We start from the raw sequence: 25327 nt of genomic DNA, 5'->3' as shown, positions 1-25327 counted from the left end.
AGGTGGATTGTTGAGCAAGCACAAGAACTGGAAGAAGATTGTCTCCCACTACGCATTTCTGGATTGCTGCCTTCAACTTCCAGACAGGCAGTCTTATCTCACATACGCCAACCCAACCAACAAGAAAACCAGTGACAACAGAAACTAAAAACTCGGGGACAACATCTGCACTGGCTTCGTTTTAAGTGGCAGGTCTTAAGTCCAGTGCAGAGGCTAAGGAAAAAGTGGTCAAACATTGGCAGCACCAACAAACATTCTGAGGATGTTCCAGGAGTATCTGGATGACCTGAAAGAGGTGTATGTGGATCAAAACCCATTGGTGTATTGGTATGGGAAGATGCACCAATGGCCAGAGCTCAGCAGGCTGGCAATAACGTTTCTGACTTGTCCTGTAGCCAGGGTGGCTGCTGAACATGTGTTCAGTGCAGCTGGTGCAGTTTTTACAGTGACAAAGGACCAGTCTTTTGCCTCAAAATGTGGAGAGATTGACCATGATCAAAATTAACCAGCATTTTATACCACCTGATTACACCATTCCTGAATCACCACAGGAGGAGAAGGAGGATGATTGGTTAGAATGAAGCATGTAGTTGACCAACTTCTGGGAGAACCACTCGAGTTTGAGGACAGACTCTACTTCCTGGACTGAGATTTTCAGTGCCACAAGAGAAATTTTGAATGATTTCTCGTTCAGCTCCTATTTCACTTCCATTCTTTGCAAACAAAAAAATGCTAGCGCAACATTATATTTGTGTCAGATTTATGCTGCCCTACCATTTTATAGTCACATATTATAAGCCCGGATCGGAGTTGGACCCTTGTGCAGAGAAGAAGGCCCCACGTACCCTTCAGAACATTGGAGACAATGCCTGCCTCCCTCACATGCCATTGCCCATCCTTTGTTTTTTACATCACCTAACAGGGCTCCCCTAGAAGATCTTTGAATAAAAGACTGCCACTGATTATGGATAATTCCAATGTGTAGATACCATTGAAAGGAGATATTTTGTTCAACCACTATGCTTGGATTAGAAGAGGTAACTACTAAGTAACTATTGCACCAATGAGTGGTGATATATTGAGTGATCGTGAATTTGTGAGTAATGACTGATGTATATGGTGGCTGACAGTGAGGGAGGATGTTCAACACATTTGTAAACTTGTTTCCGATTATTTGCAATGTTTGGGGGGTGATGGGTCAACACACTTTTTTCCTGATAGTGATTGGCCTTTCAAACATATTGAAATTTATCTGCAGGTTGTACTTCTTTTATCCTCATTCCTCAAAACAGACCAGTCCTACCAAACACAAATGTACATGAAAAGATACTCCAGTTCTGTTTCTCTATTTGTTCTTCAACAGCAGCGCACTTCACATGTCTACCTTGCTCAGTTTGGGACTGGGATGGAGTTACTCAGAATTTGGAGGAGGAAAATTGAAGGACACAGGGCTGGACCAACTTAACAGCTAGAAAGGAGAAAGTTATTGATTTCAAAGAGAAACCATGATGATGCCGAAGACTCTGAGGCTCACTCAGCTCTGTGAACTGGAGAGAGGTGCGTTGATTTGGTAATACTGTGTTTGCTGCATTGCCAGCTCAAACGTGAAACTCCTCTTATGTTGTTGCTCCCCCTCTGAGCCTTCTTGGTACACTCCTGACTTCTCATAAAGCTTACCTTGCTTTCTTTTGTCCTCCTCCTTTACTCTATAATACTGTGTTTTTCAATAACCTTCTCCTAGCCTCTCCTGCACAAACAGAACTTGGGGAAGCTCAAGATTACAGCTTACCTACCGGACATTTTTAGAGATGCACCATAGTGACAGAATTTCCAAGAAGAATGAAGATGCATCTCCCAATTTGGCAATAAAGTTTCATTTTATTTTTAACAATCAAAATCTTTAGAACTAGGTGGGTTAAATTCAATCTTTCATATTCGAAAAACAAGAAGACATAACACTTAGGATATTCTAACTGGGGTTGTAGTGTAGCCATTTTTAAAGTAGCTCTCTGCGCGTTTGCTTAACGTGTTAGGCCTCTGTGCACTTTGCCCTAGATGAATTTTACTTAGACTCGCACTGTTATTTTACAATAACCAGTTTCACTGTCTTGTTTTTATTTCATTCTATCACACTGTTTAGCTTACTTCAGCACTGTGTTCTCAAACAATACATTCTTGCTTGCTCTGTGCTTCAGTCAAGGATACAGTCTGGTACATTGCCGATAGACGTGGTAGAAGTTTAGTCTTCATGGTTTGTAGAAAGTACACATCCTTACGTAGGGACGTTTCTTAGAACACCGGCGTGTTAGTTATAAAAACACTTTCTAGTCCTGGTACACCTAAGAGGGAGATTCCGACCAGGAACCCACAACTAGATGCTGACTGCCCAGTTGCAGATTCTGATCCAGATCACAGTCTTTTGCTCAGGTATGAGGGTTGATGTCCTCCCGGGGGAACCTGAAAGGCAGGCTTAGAGCTTCACATGCTGTGCTCAAAATATAACTTAGAGAGAACATAATTTAGTTGCAATATGATAGCCTTTTTCTTATGTTTCACTCTCCTCGTTACTATTTCAATCCTACTGTGTTGTATAGTTCTGGTTATTGCGGCTCACGCTTTGTTATCTAAAATGCAGTTGTTTTATTAAACCAATCTTTAAAACTCAAACTCCCTTTGTCATTTATATATGAGATCGCACTGTGTACAAGAGAACTGGTTGTGACCTGAGTGACCACGACTTCCCTCGGAAGCACTAAGATGTCATCCCCTTGGCTGCCCAATTGTCTCTTTCCTTTGGGAGAGATGAGGCACTGCTAGTTAGCTGGAGCAAAAACCGGATTTGGGGCGACGAGGGTCCTTCACCGTGGGTCAGACTTAGACCCCCACACTGTGAATGATATTGCTGCCCAAAAATCCAGTAGTCTCATTAGGATAATGAGAGCCTACGCGACAGGGCCTCCCAGGAGCAGAAGTTGTGTTTGCAATGCATTTAACTGAACTCAGTCATACTTACTTATCTCTTTGTTTCCTTCCAGAACAGATTGATAAGGTGTGCTGCACAGCACCCCAATGCCATGGTTTCTTTTGTGTGGTGTTTGTCTTTATCACACTTTTCCCCAACTTCCCTTTCCCATCTATTCATTGAGCCCCTAACACTCTTCCCCTGGTCTGTGTGATTTTTTTGAGGTTTGACTTAATTTTACATCATAAATGAATCACACATTTGCTGGGGTGAAGGTGGTGAAAGTGACAGCAACTCATTGCATGACTTTAACCTTCTATTACCTGAGCAATATTCCGCACCAGCCTCATCAACATCATCATTCATGACATGTGTGTGTTCAGTTGACGCTTAAGCTGGTCCAGCCCTCGAGTCTGAGCCCACTTCACCTGACTCCATGATTTAATTTCCTAAGTTTAGTTTTGTAGCTCCTCACCATTGCTCAGAAGAAATTGGTATTGCTAAATTGTATTATCATATCAGGTCTTCTTTGCTGTGTGTCAAATACTGTCATTTTGATAGTCTAGTCTCAATCTTCCTAAAGTTATGATAATATGATGATGACCCACTAACTCTCTGTTTTCTTTCAATTGAGTTGAAAGTGATGGTTAACCCTTTGATTAATCCTGCAGTTAGAGTTTGCATAGGCGGGAGTGGTACCTTCTGTGAAGTTCTCTCTTCCCAGTAAGCGTGCTAGCCAGCTACTACTACTACCTACCACTCCCTTAAGATGCCATCATTAGAAAATCCTGCAGTAAGACGACTGCCTCGCTTCATCTAATCAGGTAGGAGAAGAACTATGGATTGGAGTTAACTTGTTTAGTTTGTAATTAACTCCTACTGAATAAGATGTTGCCTTACTTGTCTATGTGTATCTAGGTTTTTGTAGGCAAAATAGGCAATGGCAATCATTCCCTACTGGTCAATATGGCTGCACAGGGCAATAGAGAGGGTGTATTAGTAAATGAGATTCACTTTTATTAAGCCAATTTAAAAAACAGGCTACGCTAAAAGATAGGGCAAACAAACACCAAAATAAACATTTGAGGCATAAATCAAGTAAAACAAATTGTCCCTTTATTTTAAACAAATAAAAAAAAATCATTTTTTCCACCCACAACAGGCCTACCCCTCTTCCCAAACAAGAAATTTTGCGCCCCAAAAAAGCCCAACAAAAAGTCCAATATGTGATGTCCAAAAATCAAGCCCCAACTCCATTCTTACCCTCTCTACCCACAACAAGTGCCCCTTCTACCAAAACAAAAAATTTGAAAAAGTGTCAGAAGAGGGCATCTTTGACACAGGTCTGGAGATCTTCAAAGCTTGCCTCTATTTGTGCCATACAACGAAAGGTCCAGATGTGCAATGTTTTGGAGGACACACACACTGGAAAATGCACTCAAACGTGAGTGGGTGCGGCAGTAGTGGAACACGAATGGGTTGATGCCGGCTGGCAGCTGCCATGGTGGTGCCATAGGGAGGCTGGATGTGCTGGCAGAGCTAGGTCCAGTGGTCACTGCTGCTAGGCCTCCTCCCCCTCCACCTGAAGGTCCACCAGCGGCTGATATTCATTCTGGATCCCCTCCAGCCTCTGCTGCTGCAACAGGACTGCAATCACCAGGCAAGTTGGATGAAGTCCTACAGGAGTAGCTGTAGCAGGAAAGAAAATTAAAATCACAAATTATAAACTGTGCTCTGTGCAAACAGTTTAAAAAAAAAGTAAAGTGGCACAGTAGCAGTAAATTGCTGGTCCCTTAGGGCCATTCAAATTTGATGTGGCTGATTATAGAGAGTCACAGGGCTATTACCCACACATGTCTCACTGTAGTTGACGAATGTCAAAAGGGTAAAAGTTTAACTGGCATGAATCCATTAAGGAAGTCATGAAATATTAAATTATGCATAAATGTAGGACATGCAAAAATGTTTTTTTTAGGTACTTGGGACAGAACTTTGGAAAGAATAAAATACTTAAGTAATAGGAGGTGACAGAGTGGGCAATTGGGTGGAAGTGAAACACATCTTAAGTTTGTAATGCACTGACAACTTTGTAAATGCTACATTAACTGAAGCAGATGCACACATTGCTCAGAAAAAGCAATTGTACACTGCCACACTGTAGTTATGTCATATTAGCATTGCAGATTAATGGGGAGGGAGGTACGATGATTGGTGGGAGGATACATATCTGCCTTACTTCAACTACAGTGAGCTAAGGGAGAAGATTAAAATATCCCCACTTTGAAACAAAGCTTTGAGAACCATGCAAACCAAGTGAATCAGGTGAACAGCAGACACATCCCTCTCCACAACACCTCCCTTATTTCTTGATCCAAGCAATTATATATTCATCTTTTCATTCATCTATTCTATACATTTTGCTTTAATACCCACGATTTGATTGAACCTTACACTCTTGTCCAGTCTTTTACTATTCCAATGCAGCCATCTATATTTATCCTCCCGTCCCATCCATAGACTTACCTGTCCAGTATTCACCCATTCAAACACCCTTCTTTCACCTTTTCATACATTTACCCATGTATTGCTCATTAGCATCCAGCCACTCAATCCTCACCTGGGAATCAGATTTTACCCATCCAATGAAGCGTCTTTTCACCACTTTCACACCTTTGATCTATTCTTCACCCACCTATGCATCTCCTATCACTCACTTATGCATCTTTTCCTTTCACTCACACATCCTTTCACCCATTCTTTCTTTTAGCCTCCCATCCTTTGTTTGCTTTTCCATCAAGCAATCATTTGCAGTGTCCATTCATCATGAGCTTTTGTCTGCTGATTTGCATAGAGAAGAGCCCATTAAGAACTCAATCCCTGCCACAGCTGCTAAACCAGGAGCTCCACAAGCAACACCGTTGCAGTGAGTATATTAGCAATTGTCAATGAGCAAGAGCAATATGACTTTCTAGTGCCCATTCCTGCTGCCACCTGTTCTCCCACCCCGACTGCTGCAGCATCCGGGGAACTGGTGCTGCTTCAGGCACCAACACTGGAAGTTGGTGCAGAAGATAAAACGTCGCACAATTTAGTTCAGATAATTACAGTTCTGTCTTCTTCTATCATTCACTTTAGGAATTTTGTTGGTTGTTATGAAAGCAGGATAGACAAATCAACTGCAAATGTTTCATAATGGATGGGCAGAGCTAAGAAGCACAATAGGAGGGTGGAATACTTTAGTTAATCAAGGAGAACTTACTTATGATGAGGTATTGGTTGGCAAATGTAATAGGCATGAGCAAGGCAAAGAACACCATCACAAACAAGCGTATCAAAGCTGAGTTCGGCATGCAGTCTTGTCGATCTTGAACAAAACACACAACAATAAATAACTATTGCTTACCAAGTCCAGACTCTTCCACTTCCGCAGGTCGAGCAAGTCCTCTTTCCGGTTAATTATGTCTACCCAACAGTGCATCAACTGCTGCTGGGTGCGCTGGCTCAATGTGTGGTGACAAATCAACTGGCGCACCACTCCCCCACAGCAGTTGTCACTTCTGGAGGGTGTAACCACTCCCCTGGTCTGCCGCCTGCTCACAGCATGGTGGGGAGGTGGCACTGCACAAACAAAATATGTGCTGCCACCTCTTTCCAGCTAAAGATGGCCCAAGGCTCCACCCATTGACCGCACCGCTGCCCACAAGGTAGGCAGCTGCTGCTGCATCCCTGCTCTGCCAGGGTCCTGGGTGGGGTGGGATAAAGAAGAAGAGAAGAAAACAAGAGGGGAAGGAAGAAAGGAAGGAAAAAAGGGAAATTAAAAAAAAATATGGACAGTCATAAAAAAATAAAAAACTGAAAAATACAGATTTAAGAAGAGACAGTAATGAAATGCTTAAAAAAGGGGTACATTTATTTAGATGGTGGAGTATTACAGAGATAAATATGGATGAAAGAAATCAGGCCCAGCACCATCAAAAAAGTGAAAAACAAGATGGCTGCGCCCTTGCAAATCGCGTGGTGCAGTTTGCGTGCGATTTTCAACACCAGTACTTCACATTGTGTTTGCAGTCAAATGCAATTTGAACGGACGCCAGAGAAATCCGCCTGCATGCGGAACTCCACGTAGCGTGGCAGAGTTTTTTTTTTTTTTTAGAACTTCACAGAGTTCTGTCCAGGCCTACTCACGATGAGCAGAGATTTGGGATGCCGGTCAGTTTCAACACTATCTGGACTTTCTATAACTAGGTAAGATTAGAACATAGGGAGGGAATTTGCGGTTGGGTTTACGGCCCACTTGACCATTAATTGAGAAGGAGGGTTTAGTGAATACTGCCCTTGGGAGGGCAGAGTTGGATGAACACCTAATGTTTATTATGGACCTTATGACCATTTCTTTTCCTATTGTTCCACATTTATGACATTAAAGGTTACCTACATTTTTAGGGAGCTCTAATCGGGGGTGGACACAGCCCTAGTATTTGCTTTACATGCTTAGCACATACAAATGACAAGCCAGAGAATGAGATATAAGATCTTAACATTGAGTGTGAGGGGTCTAAATATTCCAGTGAAGCGCAACAGGGTGCAGGCATATCTCTGACAATATGGGATGGCCATAGCCTTATTTCAAGAAACTCAACTCTGAGCAGACTTCCCTCAATAGTTACCAAAACGGTGGCAGGGTCAACTCTTTGCCACATCATACTCTAGCTGCGCTAGAGGGGCTCTGGTCTGGGTTTCCCCAGTGATCCCTTTTAAGCCCTCAAGGGTTGAGATATGTTATCCTGGAAGGGAACCTAGAGTTCCATGACCTTTGCTTCATTAATGTTTATGCTGAAGGAGATTTTATGGGATCAGTACTGTGGACCACACAGATTCCACTATCCACTGGGGTTATTCTGGCCGACTGATTTCAATTGTGTTCTACATGGAGACCTGGACAGATCTCCTCCCATTAGTGGGAATTAAACCCTAGGCCACGGTAGCACTCCAGTAGGTCTTACATAGCCTCAGATTCATTGATATAAGGCAACAGCATTATCCACATGCACACATTTATTCCTGTTACACCCCTGCCACAGTCACCAATAGCCAATTAGCAACATATAAAAGAACAGATATACAATACCTAGCCCGATACATATCTCACCACTCACTGCTCTTACTTATATATTTCTTACTTAGATAACCCCCTAGAGTGCCTCTTTGGAGACTGAACACTGACATGTTGACTGACCCAGTCTTTCAGGACACAGTATCGACAGCTCTGACTCATTACTTTAATGAGGACTGGGAAATGGCCAGGAACAGAGCAGTGGAGTGGGATGCCGTGAAAGTAGTGGTTCGATGAGTCTGCATGATGACCACGGTTGGACTGTGGTGATCACTAGAAAGAGATTTGATGAGTCAGGAGGCTGAGCTGGATAGGATTGAGAAACTGCTATCTGCGGATCCCGCTGCTAAGGCAATATGGGACCGCCAAAAATCTTTCCTAAATATGAGATAACATGCACCTCTACTGCTCTGTGCTGTACATGTTTGTGTGATTAATCTTTGCTCTTTAGCTGACCTTTAATGTGCTTATATTTGAGAGAGGATTACAATGGTGTTGTCCATTTAAGCATGTATTTCATCTTTGATCCATGCTTACTCTGTCTGCACTTTTGACTGACCGTAATGTCCCCTTTTACGCATGTGAGCCAAGATTGCTTTTTATGCTTGTGAGAGAAGCCTACAGTGATTTGCATCTTCATGTAAAATGAAAACTGGCCTTTTCTCTGTAGATAATTAAAAGTAGTTAAGCAAATTAGTTGATAAGTAATGTAGTTTCAAAATATTCTCTTTTTTCATAATGTATTTAGCTGTACTGTTTTGCTTGAATTGTTATTACATACACAGTTTATGTTTGTGGCTGTAGTTGCAATCAGCAATAGTCTTTCATAGGGGGGCACAATACTGTATCTGACTGCAGAATGCATTTCCATTATTTAATGCTGAGGAGACGGTACAGACATAATCAAGTGTTTTTTGTGGATTATCAATTAGGTTTGTACAAGGCATTAGCCCCAACAAACTCAGTAAAACAGTCTCCCCGAAAAATAATAAAATATGACTCAAACTCTGGCATCTAGGGATGAATCAACAACCCTTACCTCACTGAGTGTAAATACAAATTATTTAAGGAGCACCAAAGCAATCTTGTCAAGATATCAATCAATAAAATTCACAAACCATTTGATTGAATCAATCAGCATACAAAAGACAAACTAACATCTCGAACGACATTTAAAGAAAGAAACTAAAATAAAGTGACATGATAAATCAAAAAGGTACCAGGTAAGATGGATTTCTGACCATTGGAAACATTGAAAGGACAAATTTGTTTCATTTAATGACAGCAAACAGTATTAAATATACATCTTCCTAAACTGAGCGTTTAGAGCTTATTTAATATTTTTGAAAGTGACAGAGCTTATTGATTATTCAAAAAGTACGTTTTGACTAAAGAAGAACAATTTAAATAAATTCCCATCTAAAAAATATTGATGCAAATACATTTCAGATTTTAAAGTATTCGTTCTATGGTACAGCACTGAAAATGCAAGCATTTAAATGAGCCATAGATATTGTTTATTAAAGTGATTCTGTTCCCTAAAATAACAACTCTTGTTGACTATACTAAACCCATTTATATAGAAAGATCATTAAGTTTTCCAAAGTGACAGTTTATAAAATTAAAGCTGCATGTGAGAAAATGCCCCCTTTTTGCAAGGTTACCCTATTTTTTGCAGAATTGTATTCCTAGTATTAGATATTGGTACATGGCTGTTCAGTGCCTAATGTATGTACTCTGACCCATTATTAAACATGTAGATATTGCATTCATCCTACCAAACCTCAGTCTCTTGGCATGTTGTTGGTAAAATGTGTGCTTTAAGGTAGATGTTAGTTTTAGATATGGGAGGACACTTATCATAGTACACTCCCCACTCACCCCCCCCCCCCACTCCAGTGTGGTCAAAGACATTCCCCCTCTGGGGCTTGCCCTGACACATTACATTTCTGTCCTGTTTAAATTGAAGCAAACAGTAATTACTGCAATCATAGGTAGTTTAGTGCCTGGGAAGCTTTATCCCATTTGACAGAGAGGAACTAGGAGTGCCTTAGGGTGTCTTCCACCTACAGGCTGGTGAACCAAACAAAGCAGAACCCTCACCTACCGTTCCCCAGAATACTACTGGACTTAGAAAATATACCAGGCAGACTAAACCTGTTCACTTGGCATGTGTGACCTGTGAGGTAGACCTGAGGAGGTCACCACCTTTCACTTAAAATCAAAAGTTAAAAAGATATTTTAAGTCTGATGCCCTGTGCAGTGCTGGGAATATGAAAAAAAAGCTAGAGTTACCTTTACTGTGAAGAATCCCAGCTGACCAGTTGCAGCTGATTGTTGTTTGCCATTGCTCTTAGCCTGACAGCCTAAGAATTTCTAAGTGCTCATCCTGAGGTACTTGAGTCCCTGAAGGTGTACACCTGTGGTCATTGGGCACCAAACATGTTTAGCAACTTTACCAAATCTAGCTCCATATCATTTGTATAAAGTTTGATCTTGGGAATCTCAGGAATATAATGTGAATGAAATTGTTATATGAAATAAGGTATGACATGAGTACTGTTAGAACTGGGGTCTTTGGTTGGCAGTCAGGTTACCCCCTGTCCAAGCACGGCCCTCACTCTAGTCAGGTGAAAGGAGGAACACCTACAGTTAACCTCTGCTCACCCCCTAGGAGAGCAATGCATCGATCCGGACACGCACCTCGGGTCAGGGCAGGCTTTGTGTTGGTTTTCCGTGCCCAGCGAGGTTTGTGTTGAAAATCCAGTTGCAGGGTGTCAGAAAACCACGCTATGTGAGGTTGCAACATTAACAGCCTCCGTCACTGGGTGTTGTGCATCATTTCTCCAGCTGCGTGTATCGATCTTCCAGGCACGAAGCAGGTGGAGTGTAGATTTCAGCCGCAAAGCAGGCGGCGCGTCGTTTCTCAGTCGCATCTGGGAAGGTGGATTGAAAATGTCCCACACGGTGGTCTGTGTGTGGATTTTCAGTCTTTGGCTGCAAGCTTCACCTTTCAAGGGCGCAGGAACTGGATAGGGCACCACTTGGCAGGGCAGGAGTCTCAGCAGAGAGTCCAGGTGCTGGCAGGGGAAGTCTTTGATGTTCCTGAGACTTCAACAACAGGAGGCAAGCTCAGGTCAAGCCCTTGGAGAGTTATTCACAAGCAGGAATGCACAACAAAGTCCAGTCTTTGTCCCCTTTCACAGGCAGAAGCAGCAACTGCAGGATAACTCCACAGAGCACAGTCACAGGCAGGGCAGCACTTCTTCTCATCTCTTCTCCTTGGATGTTCTTCTTATACAAATGTTGGCTTTTGAAGTAGGCCTACTTCAAAGGAAAGTCTCTCTTGTTTGTGAGATGCTGCCTTGCCAAGGCCAGGCCCCAGACACACACCAGGGGGTTGGAGACTGCATTGTATGAGGGCAGGTACAGCCCTTTCAGGTGTCAGTGACCACTCCTCCTCTTCTTCCTAACACAGATGGCTCATCATGATATGCAGGCTACACCCTAGTTCCCTTTGAGTCACTGTCTAGAGAGAGGTGCAAACAGCCCAACTATCAAACTGATCCAGACTGGGAATCCACAACCAGGCAGAGTCACAGAATGGTTTAAGCAAGAAAATGCCTACTTTCTAAAAGTGGCATTTTCAAACACACAATCTCAAAACCAACTTTACTAAAAGATGTATTTTTAAATTTTGCATTCAGAGACCCCAAACTCCACATGTCCATCTGCTCCCAAAGGGAATCTACAATTTAATCATATGTAAAGGTAGCCCCAATGTTAACCTATGAGAGAGATAGGCCTTCCAACAGTGTCACTGTCAGGATATATAAAACACATTAGTATATGTCTTACCTTAAACACACACTTCACCCTGCCTATGGGGCTACCTAGGGCCTACCATAGGGGTGTCTTACATGTACGAAAAAGGAAAGTTTAGGCCTGGCAAGTGGGTACCCTTGCCAAGTCGAATTGGCAGTTTAAAAACTGCACACACAGACACTGCAGTGGCAGGTCTGCACCATGGTTACAGGGCTACCAATGTGGGTGGTACAACCAGTGCTGCAAGCCCACTAGTAGCATTTGATTTACAGGCCCAGGGCACCTCTAGTGCACTGTACTAGGGACTTACCAGTAAATCAAATATGCCAATCATGGCAATCCAATTACACATACATTTTACCTAGGAGCACTTGCACTTTAGCGCTGGATAGAAGTGGTAAAGTGCCCAGAGTAACAAAAACAGCAAAGCCAGAGTCCAGCACACATCAACAACCTGGGAAACAGAGGCAAAAAGTTAGGTGAGACCATACCAAGGATGCCAAGTCTAGCAAGTAAAATGAAAGGTAAAAAGGATGGCGAAAGGACCTTTCTCATTTTTGGAAATAATGGAATGGCTAGTATTATACTTGTAACTACTTGAACAGACATAATTTGGTATAGAGGAGATATCAACCTCGGTAACTAAGGTGAAACATTATATTTTCCTAGGATTTAAAAAAAGAATTATGCAGGACATTTGTCAGTGGTCACAATATCTGGAAACTCAGACATGAAATCCATGATGACAAAAAGGCTGCGGCCCGAGATAAAGTAATTCTGATTCAAATGCATTATGTGGAATCATGATATTAAAATTATGTAGCACTAATTTAGCTAAAATCTTATAATATGTACTCAAAAAATATATACATTGATGAGAGGATATTTATGATTTTCCAGGTTTAAAAAAATTAATCAAAATACCTTTTATGAAGACATTTCTAAAGGTTTTGTTAAGAAATCTGCAAATATTTTTAAACATGTTGTGCCAAAGCTATCTTCGCTTGAGGACTTGGTGTTGGGCGACTGTCTTTTTTAAAATTTTAATTGGGAGCTACATATATAAGCCTGGCATGTATGAAGGACTGCCTATATGCTGTTAGCTTGACTTTGAATGTGCAACACACATTTTAATATGCAATTGGTAGTGGCTTAGTTGACACATTTTAGCAGGTGGTTACTATTCACTAATACTAAAAACAAACCAAGTACACATCTCAAATAAACTTAACTGTAAGCCATACTGTCAGAGAAAATATGTTTGATTGTGATGGCTTCCTCAAAAAAAGTGCATACTTTTCCCAGGTATTATGTGACTTGGTGAAAATATGAGAAATGTTTCTATCTCTCTTCCTTATGTATTGAAACTGCAACTATTTCAGAAAAAATACCCTAAAGAATTGTAAGTGGGCTGATTCACTTCATTTTTCTAGTTGACCACTGCCCACAATTCACTCTGTGCCTAATTTATAGTCATTTACATACTCAAGTTGAATGTAGTTGCATGCATTACTTGTTTTCCAAGTGTTTCTTCACGTGCAGTAAAAAAGCACAAACCTTCTTCAAAATACAGTCACATGTGATATGACACCTATGTGGTGTAAAATTATGTGGGAGGAATCCTCCTCCACATGGCAAAGAGCTGGTTGTCCAGGGTGCACTGTCTTGTAAAGTTCATAAACACATAGAAACATGCACCGCTATGCAGGTTGTGTGCTTTACAGTCATTGTAATGGCACATGCCCACAATGGCTATGTTCAGAGTTTTAGTCTTGTCACAGGCTGATGTAACATGTGAAAAAGCGGGGTGGCAGTGGGAGCCAACAACCTATTCTTAGTTTGTAAAAGAGTAAGCATTGAGCCCAAGGTTTTTATCTAAAGTCCATGTCCAGCAGGACTGAATGTTGATTTGATGAATACCAAGGCTGTGTAATCTTGATTTCTCCTCATGCCTTTTTAATCCGCCACCAGGTACCTTCCGCCCCCTTATCTCACGCATGCAAGCTTTTTTTCCTTTCATTCTTTCAAAATTTGTTTCTTTTTCTGTCCTTTTCATTCTATTTATTTTCTCCTTTGTGAGTTTTTCCCTCTGTTGCTCTAGGTCAAAGTCTGATGTGGAAGAATAAGCGCATGTTCCCAAAAATAAATGCTGGTGGGCTGCGCCTGCAACCACCAGCTTAAAGGAAGGACTTGCAAAACCCTCACAATTGGTGGGGTTTACGCGAAGGTTATTCTTCATTAGGAAAGAGAAAGAGAAACATACATTTTAAAATTCGCTTTTAGGAACTTACACATTTGAAATGTGCATTCCTCTGGAAAGTTGTGACTGTTGAGGATTCCCAAAACTGGCCATCTTGTGACAGTCATTACAATTGTTTGTCAAATATAAATAAATATTTGCATTAAAGTGAATGTTCTTATGAAATGTGGAGTATAATCATGTCGCAATATTTTTCGCAGTGCCCAAACTACCAAAAATGCTTCCATCTTTCCATTCCAGAACTGATGTCTACATCCTAAATTCATGTGATATAGCCTTACACAGTCCACCTTAACAGTAACCAACTTGCCATAGAAACATTTTGTTTTTAGAATGTAATTACTCATATGTATCTTCTTGGTTGTTCCATTCTTCCACTTCCATTCACGTCTGAAATCTCTTGAACAAATCAACCAGAAAACAGCACTGTTCATTTTACAAGGATAATATACCGTTTTTTTTTACTTTACACTTTATGCAAAATACTTTCAGGCAGCCATATCAAGGAAGAGTTGCCTGACGTAGTTCAAGTTTGGATTTTAAATCAGTTTTTTTTTTTTCTATAAGTAGGTTATATAATGTGTAGTTGCTTCTCCAAACGTATTGTCTCAGCAAGCAGATGGAAATCCATTGTCCTCATGTTCAACCCATCAGACTTCAAAATGGAAAGGACACAATGGCTCTTGAACTGCATGACACACTGATGGTCTACTAAATCACCAATCAGAGACATATTTTCTTATCTCTTCCGGTGTTTTCTGCACTGTCCTAATAGTAACTGGTAACACATCAAAGGGTGGGAAATAGAACCTTGCTACAGTAAATTGAAGACGTTAATCTGCAAAAGTAATCTTAGCGATTTAAGAGTCAGCAGGAAAGGGACTCCGACACAAAGCCCGAGCTGCAAACTGAATTAGAATAAACTTGAAGCGAGCAAAATGTAAAAGTTCAAACAAGGAATTACATTTAAATAGCTTTAATCAAAAAGGCTGACCACAACTATAAATTGGAAAATATGGTACTGAGTACTCTAAATTATAAAGCAAATGTATGCATTTATTTAGGCATTTATTCATGCTTCTAAGAAGAACATATTGTCTAAAAAACATGACTTTTCATCTTGAAATTACTGTGTGATTACACCTCACTAGCAAAGACATTTTGGGCCCTTTTCACCAGGGTAAATATGTAAATATACACATATACATTTGCTCATGTGTGTATTTCCTACTACAACTGGGTGTAAAACTATACTTCTTTGCAATTCAAAATTTCCAAATGTAATTACAACTAGATGCAGACCTGTATGTCTTTGATTTTATTTATTATTCAGTAACTTTTTTGTTTAATTATTATTTTTACAAATTATATGACTCATTTGCGAGGCCCCAGCGAGATACTGCACCACCAGAGTGTCATTTTTTATAAATTTTAATGCTCTGATAATGCAGTGCACCAGATCATTTTTACAAGGCCATGCAAAGTCACCTTATGTGGCTTTTTAGGGCCTTGTAAATATGGACCCCTTTTATGCATATTATTGGGTGAAAAAGAGTGTTCAATGGGTATCACAGTGGGTGTTACCACGTAACACCCAAAAGAACCCAAGGGAATGCTAACCTTTCCAAGATTTACAAGTCTGGGAATGTATCAGATTTCTATGTCACTTTAGAGGTGGCATAAGAGTGATGCAACAGGGAGAAATATCTTTATTTATCACTGCTTTTTCCTCTTTTTATGTGAGCTGCATTCTGCAGCACTCATAGGAGGAGGAAAACACCTCTTGTGACTGTTTTTGTGCAGAAAGGTGTCACTTAGTTTTGACAATGCCTTTTCCCCTTCCTATCTCAAAAGACTACTGAGCAGATTTACACCAAATATGCAAATGCGTAATCTCTGTACTGAAACCTATCTTTCTGCCAAATTTGGTATCATTTCATCTAGTGGTTCGGGTTGTAGTCGTGTTCAAACTCCTATGGCAATTAACATGGAAAACATACATTTTGTGACCCCTTTTTTCTCAGCCCCCCATTTGACAGATCATCCTGAAACTTCCCATGCACAACAAGTAACATGGGCACAGGTATTTGGGAAAATATCATGAAGATGTGTCAAACCGTGCCAAAGATACAAGCACCTCAAAAAAACATTTTGTCTATGCCAATAGGTAACATATATACACATATATATACACCCACACACACATCTATTCAAATATGTCAAAATAATTATTTTGCAACATTAGCTTCAGTTGAGTGCCATTTTATTTCCCTGACCCCATTGTTTTCCATGAAAGCATAATACAGTACCTGTAGGGAGCCATCTATGGTGCTCTACTTAATCCAAGGCAGGGCTGGAGTACACTTACACCTGTTTGAATCCTTTAGGGCTGCAGCAACTTTGAAAGCATAGTTTGTGACTAGCAATAGTTCTATCTTTCTTGGATATGTACTTGAATTAGCATGTCCCTCCGTAAACCAATCCTTAAATATCTACAAATAGCACTCTCAGTCAGTAGTAGGTATTGCCCATTTTTTCAGGCTCTGGCCCCGTTTCTCCTTCATTTAGAACTGAAACACATAGCTATTTGTGCAGAGATCGTTGCCACACTGGAAGAGTGCTCTGCAAAGAAAGGAGGAGAGGTCGCAGTCTCCGCACTTTGCTGTATAAGGTGCATTTCCAGCACATACATTGTACTATTGTAGAACTATTGTACACATACTACAAAATGCAGTTACTGACTAGGCCATTTAGTATTTAATTTAAGATTATAAATGAGTCTATTCCACATTTATCTGACAGTATTAAATATAACTCTCTTCACAACATGCAGACATCATTACCCAGTAGCATTTAGCAAATACTTATATTTCAAATAATTGGATGTTTTTCTCTATTGTATTCACCAGTTTCGTACATAGACTTATGTTAAGTTAGGTCACGCAAGAATAGAGTTGAGCAAAAGTTAAAAAAATATCAGTTTTAAAACTTAAAATAAATTAACAGAGCTTAGAATGAAATAGAAAGATATTCAATTTGTTTTTTACATTTAAGGTGGTTAAGATGCTCTGCAGCAGAAGTAGACAATTGATTGTATCAAAGCAAACCGAGTGCTGATTTGACTAGTATATGATAAAATAAAAAATTTTTAAAAGCTAGGGCCATATTTACAAGGCCCGTGGCACAGCAAGTGCCTCGATGCACCACCCTGCATCACCGTGAAAGGGCAGAAATGTGCTGTATCTGCAATATCAAGTGCATTTCTGTCCTCTGCCCCAGTGCTGTGCACAAATTGCTGCCATTTGCCAACAAAGGCACCCTTGTACCATGGTGCAAGGATGCCTGCATGGCAGGGCTGATTATTTTTGTGCAGGAAGCGATACCTTCCTGCACAAAAACAATCACAAGAGGTATTTTCCTCTTTCTATGAGCGCCCCAGAATGCAGCACATATAGAAAGAGGACAAACAGGGAGCAATAAAGATATTTCTCCGCTTTGAGTCACTCTTATGCCACCCCTGGGGTGGTGTAGGCTTTTGATGCATTCCCAGGTTTACACAATCTGAGAATACATCAAAATCCATGGATGTTGCATGAGACCACCCACACAACACCCATGGAAACGCCTTCTTGATGCAGTGTAAGTCAGTGTAGCGACTCAGGCTTTGTTGCCTTACTCCCTATCTGCAAGGCCATGAAAGGCCATGAAAAGCCACAGAAAGTGGCTTTGCATGGCCTTGTAGATATGGGTGAGCAGACTGCGCTGCTGGTGCGTCACTTATTGTGAGGCACCAGCGGCACAGGCTGCTTGTAAATATGGGCCTCAGTGTTTAATCATGTCTAGCTTCGTGGACTGTCAAGAAACCGTTGACCATCTTCAACTCTATTCTTTCTTAGATAAGAAGCACATGACATGTTCTTGGATATGGTATGGCTGCATCAAACACTCTACTGCTAGTAACTAGGCACTAGGAAGGTTGGATTTTGAGGTGAAAAATAGACAACCCACTACAGAAAATGTACATCAGGACATTGTACCCAGTGCCTCCTGTGTTATAGCTCTTCAGTGGATGGTTGGGTAGTGGTTGATCATTTAATTTCAAAATGTATAACCCCTAAGGACCTTCAACTGCCTCAATCCTTACAATGTAATCTAATATTGAAGACCAGCATGTGTAACACACATGAGTGCAATCAAGCACAATAAAACACATGAAATGGCTGCCACTGAGAGAGATGTTGCAGATGTTTAAGAGGAGCAAGCACATGGGGCTACAGGCTATGGATATTCATTTTATTTTCTCACTGCTCAGTGTATTCTAAAGTAGTGTACCTGAGTAGCACTAATCTGCTGTTTGGGGTGTCCTACTCAGTATCATTGGCTCCACAACTTGTTGGCAAAAAAACAAAATGGCATGAGACCATTCAAAAAAAAGGACAAATTAAAGAGATGGCAAAGCTGTACAGGTTGAGTCGGTACTGCTATTCTTACAAACAACCTGAAAGTTTCAAATTTCAGAAGCACATATGGTTTCGTCTGACTCCATTCCTGCATACAACTAATACAAAAAAACGTGATGGTTGGAATGCTTGAATTTATCTCAGCCATTGGTAATCAGTTGAGGTCGCATTGCAATATATATTTATGTTGCAAACCATGCTGCCTCGGTTTGGACTCATCCATTTGTGTATGTGGCAAATGGTGTATGACTCATTCCTGGGCCTGCCTGAGTGTTTAAGATATTGTTATGCTAGTTAGCTGATCAGATGTGTTGCATAAAGTATTTGGGTCCCATAAAGTTAGTTTCCTGAAGTCATTCCTGGAGCTACGAGGATGCCAAAGTGCCACACCAATATGTCCACTTAAGTCATACTCACATTCTTGTCAGTGGACCCTTCAGGATTAGTCTTCAAGGCATTCAGTTATTTCTGTTTAATCAGATATCACAAGCTTTTATGTGGCAATCAACACATCTCCATTTAAAGAATTAAACTACTTGGGGGAGGGAAAACAGAGTTTCACCAAAAAAGCTGTTACTGATTAGCACACATTCCAATGTACTTAAACCAGTCTAGGGGTTTTACTAGAAAGAGGTCGGGATACGCATGCTCCAATTGCATGGCCATGCAAGTGATAGTATGGACAATAGTGATTTCTAAAGTATCTGCACACATAAATTGCAAAGAATGGTAAATTAAATGTTATGAGAAACCGGCAAAAATGCCTTTAAAAAAATTGTCCAAGTAGGTAGAACACAATTGCAAATACCCCTGTATCGATTTATGTGCTGCATAGTCAACATTTTGATGAATGAAATGAAAATATGTGTCCACCTACCCACACACCTTGGAAGAGGTGCACTCCACACACGACGGCCACCTCCCAGGCATGTGAGCCTGTTTGCACCTTCCAAGCGATAGCCAGGAAAGCAGGAGAAAGTCAAAGAGTCACCCACTCCAAAGTGAAAGCCAATTCTTCTACTGTAAGCAGGCACTCCTGGATCATCACAGGGTTCCAAATCGTATTCTGCATGTAAAATATGACATAATGAAACGAAAATACAGATTAATACAAGTTTGCTAAAGAATTTAGAAATACAGATGGCAGCGTGATTTTTTTGTCAAACTATCTCTATGCACAATGTGAAATGAATTTCTAAGATGTCCTTAAACAGGCAACACATTTTTTTTTGTCTTGGATCAACTGGGTCCCCGAACCTTATATCAACACGGGGATATCAAAGTCTAATTCTATGTATATTGCACTAGGTGTGATGACCTCTTTTTATATAATGTACAGATTAAACAACAAAGAAAATTAATTTGATGAATTTTAATAATTATCTAAACAAATCTCTCGCTTTGCTCACAAAGTGACAAATTCTGTTTTGCAAAAATGCTTTATGTAAAGGATGATATTGATCAAGCATAATTGCTTATGCCTTCATTTTACTATAGAGTTTACCTCATGAAAATTACAACTTCCAGAGGGGATATTTGAATTGCACTGACAATTGAAACAATCCTGAGTTTACAGTAAGAAAAGGCATTTAAAGAACAAGAATAGGATTTTTTCTAAGCTTCCCCTTTCCAAACAAAAATACACTTTTCAAAGTTTACCTATTTTTAAAGTGAAGAAATTGAGCCAATGAGTTAGATGTTTGAGTCATTGCAAAATGATGAAAAAGGACTTTTGTGGCAAATTAATGAATTTTGATTGCATTAGTGGCGTTAGATCGTTAAGAAAGGTTTGTCATGGTATTAAAATCAAATTAAATAGATATTGATAAAGTAACACTGAAATAGTTATTGTTATAACTACAATCAACATGTTTATTATGTAAAGCACACAGGCACACAAACACTTGTAGTCTTAGAAAGGCTATAAGATGGGCTTCTTTGTAGACATCTGTGGCTGAGGGATTTAAAAATGTCAAAGTAATTTACCATGCCTTTATTACTACAAAGGTGGATTAATAGACGTATGATAAAAGGGATTGTCATTTGCTCAGTGGATTTCACACTACCCTTTACAGAAGATAAACTAATATGCCAATAAAATAAAGATGTGAACGCCCCCCAATGAAAATGCTGCATTTATGTTAATTTAAGATAGGGTGTACTATAGTAGGAGGCTAAAGCTGAATTAGCCATGTTTGCAGCTGTGACACGTTCTGGAAATGGTAGTTAACATTTGTAAACGTTAAACTGATTATGTGATATAGTTTAGTAGAGTTGTAATTTGAGAGACTTTGGGAAATGTTTTTTCTTCCTGAAAAAAAATCTCTGTCTTATTCCCCAAATTACCAAAGGAATTGATCCAGGGGCAGCAACACCACAATTAAGACTATTTAAGAATGAATCAATGATTACCCACATCAGGACTCTGAGCCTTGGCATCTGCAACAAGGGTGCTGACCTTGAGGATCAGAGACACAGGGCTAACCTCCACTTCATTGGCTTCCCGGAACACACAGAGGGGTCAGATGCCACATCTTCCTCAAGGACCTCTTTCCCATCCTCATGGGACTGGCAGTCTCCCCTCACTCTGAAGACACACCGGGCCCACTGCCTTAATCCACAGCATGTGACAGCCCCAGAGTCGACATGGACCCTCATCACCTGCTTTCTCCTGCGTGAATAGATTCAGCAACTCTTAGCAGTGGCCCATGCTCACAGCCCATAGAGATTCACAATGCAGTGGACTTTTTCTGGAAGACCAACGACAAGTGGAAGTCCTGCCTTGATCTCCACCCCACTTGCGCAAACTCAACATTAAATTCAGCCTCTTTGAACCCGCATACATGTGGATCATAAAGTATGGCAGGTTCAAGAACTTCCTCAATCTGGAGAGTTGAGATCATTTCTGGATGGTTTCCTGGACCAGAGGATGGACAAGTCCACTGTGGAGTCATTGACAGAGGCTCAACTAGCAGACATGCTTCCCTTGGTGGCCAACATCCAGGGTCCCAGGGGGAAGCCTCCCTCTTGACTGTCTTCAGGATCACTAAATCAGATGCCAGAGTGGCAAAGACAATGTGGAGGAGCTTACACAGGATTGAGGGGGTGTGATCTCTCCCACTCCTTGCTGAAACGGATTGCCCTTTCTACTGCCTACTGCCTGTCTGTGCCTTTGGTTCCCTTCGGGCTGACAGATGGTTGTAGCCTGGGTGCCTACCGCATGCAGACCTGTTTTCTTATTTTGTTTTCTGACTTTGATGGCTCTGTTCAAAAGAACACTGAGTGCTGCTGCTGTAGGGTGTAGCTTGTTACCTTCTCTGCCTGGTCCAGCCAGTGCACCTTGTTGTATTCCATGCTATCTCACTGCACACAGTGGTATTCCCCTGTATTACTGCTTTATATACTCTCCTGATTTTGCTGCTTCCAGGTTCATGGCTCCCAAAGCAGCCTGCCACGTTGATGAGTCCTCTTGCCATCATCCCCGCCAATTGTCTATCCCTGCTGTCTTTGACTGGTACTTGCATATCCCCAAAGTTTGCTATCACAGGCCTCAGGCGCTACCCAGGGGTTTGGGAGCATGATCTTGAACATGTCCACCTCGCACCCTCACCTTCCACCCTCTCCATAGTTTTTGCAACCTTTGCCTGGCCCCAGCTCCCTGTGAGTCTTGAAGCTCCCCTGCTAGCCATTGCTATGTTCTCCCTCCAGCTCAGGGCCTCCTGGTCTTTGTGGGTGAGCATCCCGGGCTCTTCGGGACCCCAGGTTTACACCTGCAGTTTTAGGTTACAGGCTTTCACTCAGGCACACTTTCCTCACCAGTTGGCCCTTAGTCCATTCCACTGACTTTGTTCCCAATACTGACCCATCACTCCCAGATGCTGTCTCACACCAGGCTGGCCAGTAGCCTGACATATTATGACTTTTAGTCTATATTTCCTCTCACATATATTTCACATATATTTCAAATGGTAGTTCATTGACAGTAGCACAGCAATGGGAATGCTCTGCTACTCTTTTGTAAGCTGCTTTTATACCATCATTTTTTATTGGAAGACTTAACTAAGGGGTTGTGTTGTGGAAGTTATGCAGTGAGTGTCCCACTGGACAAAATTTTGCCAACTATGCATTCAGAATTTGGTATATAGCACTTTTACAGGCGCTTGCTGAGAGGAATACTGCTCCTAGGTTACACGATAAACCCTGAGGTATTGAACTGTTTTTAAGTTCCTTTAGCATTACTTGTCTTCAGACTGCAACTCCTGCCTCACACGTTTAACCCTCTGGATTCAGGGTACATCATTGCCGAAGTTAATGGTTAGGAAGAGTTCTAAAATTTGATATAAGTTGGGCTTAAACATTGGGTGATGTCACTTCAGCTACGTGGGATACTTGTTAACTCGACTTCTGTGACACTCACAAGCATCAATAAATGTAAGTATTAAAGATTACACCAAATGTTACGTTGTAAATTATTGCATTTAGGTTATGGATTGAATTAGCCATAATCATACATTTACCTGTGAATGTAATGTTGAAACCTTCATATGATATGGAAAAATCAGATATAAATCGAAGCTGGGCACTGAAATTTCCAAAAAGGCCTGCTTTGATAGCAGGAGGAAGGACCGAGCCAGTGAGACGGGCTACTGGGTCTGCGAAGCTGCCATCTTCTGTGATGAGTAAATAGTCATGAGAGCTCTCGAGGTGAAAGGTGTGAAACAGCAGCTGTACCCCTGAAGGAAAAACAAGAAGTTCAAACTAAGTCTGAAAAAACACTGAGAGCTGCTGGTTTTATTTTATTTCGCACAGCATTTATCTTTGTCTCGTTTAGGAGAATACATTTTAACCAGCTAAAAGATTCAGCAACCAGTCAAGAAAGAATCAAAAGAATAAAAATAATACCTCAAAGAGCATTTGAAGATACAAGGTTAATACACAACGATGTTAATATACTTAGATGACAACGGTTTTGAAACTGTAGCTCACATTACCTAAGTAATGAACTGTAGCCCACCTCTGCTCGAACAGAATGCATTTTCTATCTACCTGATACACCCATTCTTCACTTTAAAAATCATACTGGCTTTTTATTATTCTCATCTCATCGGGTTTTTTATGCAGTTAAGTGTATATATCAGATGAAGATCAATTAATAAGCAATATACATAAAGTGCATTCTTGATCGTATTGATTTTATTACTCGAGCTTCATTGTTCTTCGACAGAAAAAAGCATGTGAGATGAGAAATGGGCCTACATAACTAGTTCAAGAAAATGTTGCCAGAATAAATATGATTTACAAGCCATCCTCTGCCATCTGTTTCACTTGGACACACACAAAATAAAGTGAAATTTACATAGTCTTTAACCCTGCGGTGCAAGATGTGAACGAGTTGTATATCGTAAACAAGCTGCAACTAGTTATACAAAGATAGAGTTCTCTGATATCAAAATGGACCTTGCTATGCATTGCTGTTTTCATTCTATATTTCTAAGAAGGCAAACTTATGTTTTATTTTGCTTTCATCTCTCATTGGAAGTGCGTGTGTGTTTTTGCTCTGTACCGTGTGTGCTGCTTTCCTCTTCAATTCCCTTGCCATGCATTCCTACTTGCCTTTTGCCTTGCCTCCCCTTTCCTACACATTTCACTTAGCTGTTTCTCTAATGTGCCCTCACCCCCAGGGTCCACTATTTTGTCTGACTGGTCAATGTCTGTAAGTAGCAATATGACTACTGCTATGAAGCATGTGCTGAGATATCTGGTCAAGGAGGATTACAGCGACTAAACTGGCCAATCAATGGAGGTTCAACACTGTCTAACTTTCATCCAGTAAAAGCTTGCGTTAAAAATCATAGGTTCAACACTAGATGGTGATTGTGGTTCCCTCACTTGTTGCCACCGAAGACACCAACACCAGAAAAACAAACTTTCTAGTAAACTGTTTGTAATGGAAACAAGTTAAACAACAACTGGAAAGTGCATTGGGCAGAGATGCAATGTGGCCATTCCTAGCCAGTTAGTCTTTCATACCTGTAAGTGATTAATAATTATCTGTAACAATATGGTTAAATCTACATTGAATTTTGGTTCCCAATACCCTATTTTATCTAGAAATTGAAGCATGCTTTATTTCTCTTGATGCTACATTGACACCAAAAAGAAATTAGGGTATTATTTGAGATGGGTGTATGTAACTCAAGTAATTATCATAGCCCTTGTCAGGAGGAACCATTAAAGCCACTAAATAACTTGAGCCCAACTATCTGGTAGCTATGATACAAAGCAGATAAGATAACTTAGAGGCAATGAATGAAGGACTATAATTTAATAAATTATTGACACCAAACAACAAAAATACAATAAGTGAGTTAAGGATTTAAAAAGTTTATATTTAAAAATAGTACCAAAAGGAGTTAAGCACTAACCACCATCATCTGATTGCAGTTGGCTGCAGGCTAACTGTGATGGACTGCAGGTCGGATACAGAAACCAGGTTTGATACAGTCAGAGGATTTTAACCTTCAGGCCTGGTCTCTCAAATGGGAGTGAAACATTCTCAGCTGGGTAAGGCAGCTGGCTGTGGCCTAAGAGGGCTCATACATCAGAGAGGGATCTTCCTTGGGCCTCACAGCAAACCACCCTGGATTGTGCACCTGGTAGGGTCCCCTGTAAAACTCTAACCCTCTTAACAAGTCAAGAGGCCTACT

General features: G+C 40.8%; 1 protein-coding gene across 1 annotated transcript in view; it reads right to left on the bottom strand.

Moving 5' to 3' along the window:
- Window positions 1-25327, bottom strand: part of CSMD1 (CUB and Sushi multiple domains 1) — a 5088256-nt gene that overhangs the window by 2011751 nt on the left and 3051178 nt on the right. Inside the window, exons 20-21 of the mRNA XM_069235813.1 lie at window positions 23138-23353; window positions 19498-19686 (exon numbers count right to left, since the gene is read on the bottom strand). Coding sequence (XP_069091914.1) covers window positions 19498-19686; window positions 23138-23353 — 405 coding nt within the window. The remainder of the gene's footprint in view (window positions 1-19497; window positions 19687-23137; window positions 23354-25327) is intronic.

This window comes from Pleurodeles waltl, chromosome 5 (assembly GCF_031143425.1).
Source record: "Pleurodeles waltl isolate 20211129_DDA chromosome 5, aPleWal1.hap1.20221129, whole genome shotgun sequence".
Lineage (NCBI taxonomy): Eukaryota > Metazoa > Chordata > Amphibia > Caudata > Salamandridae > Pleurodeles > Pleurodeles waltl.
The sequence above is the reverse complement of the archived record's forward strand: the minus strand, read 5'-3'. Positions and strand labels throughout refer to the sequence as shown.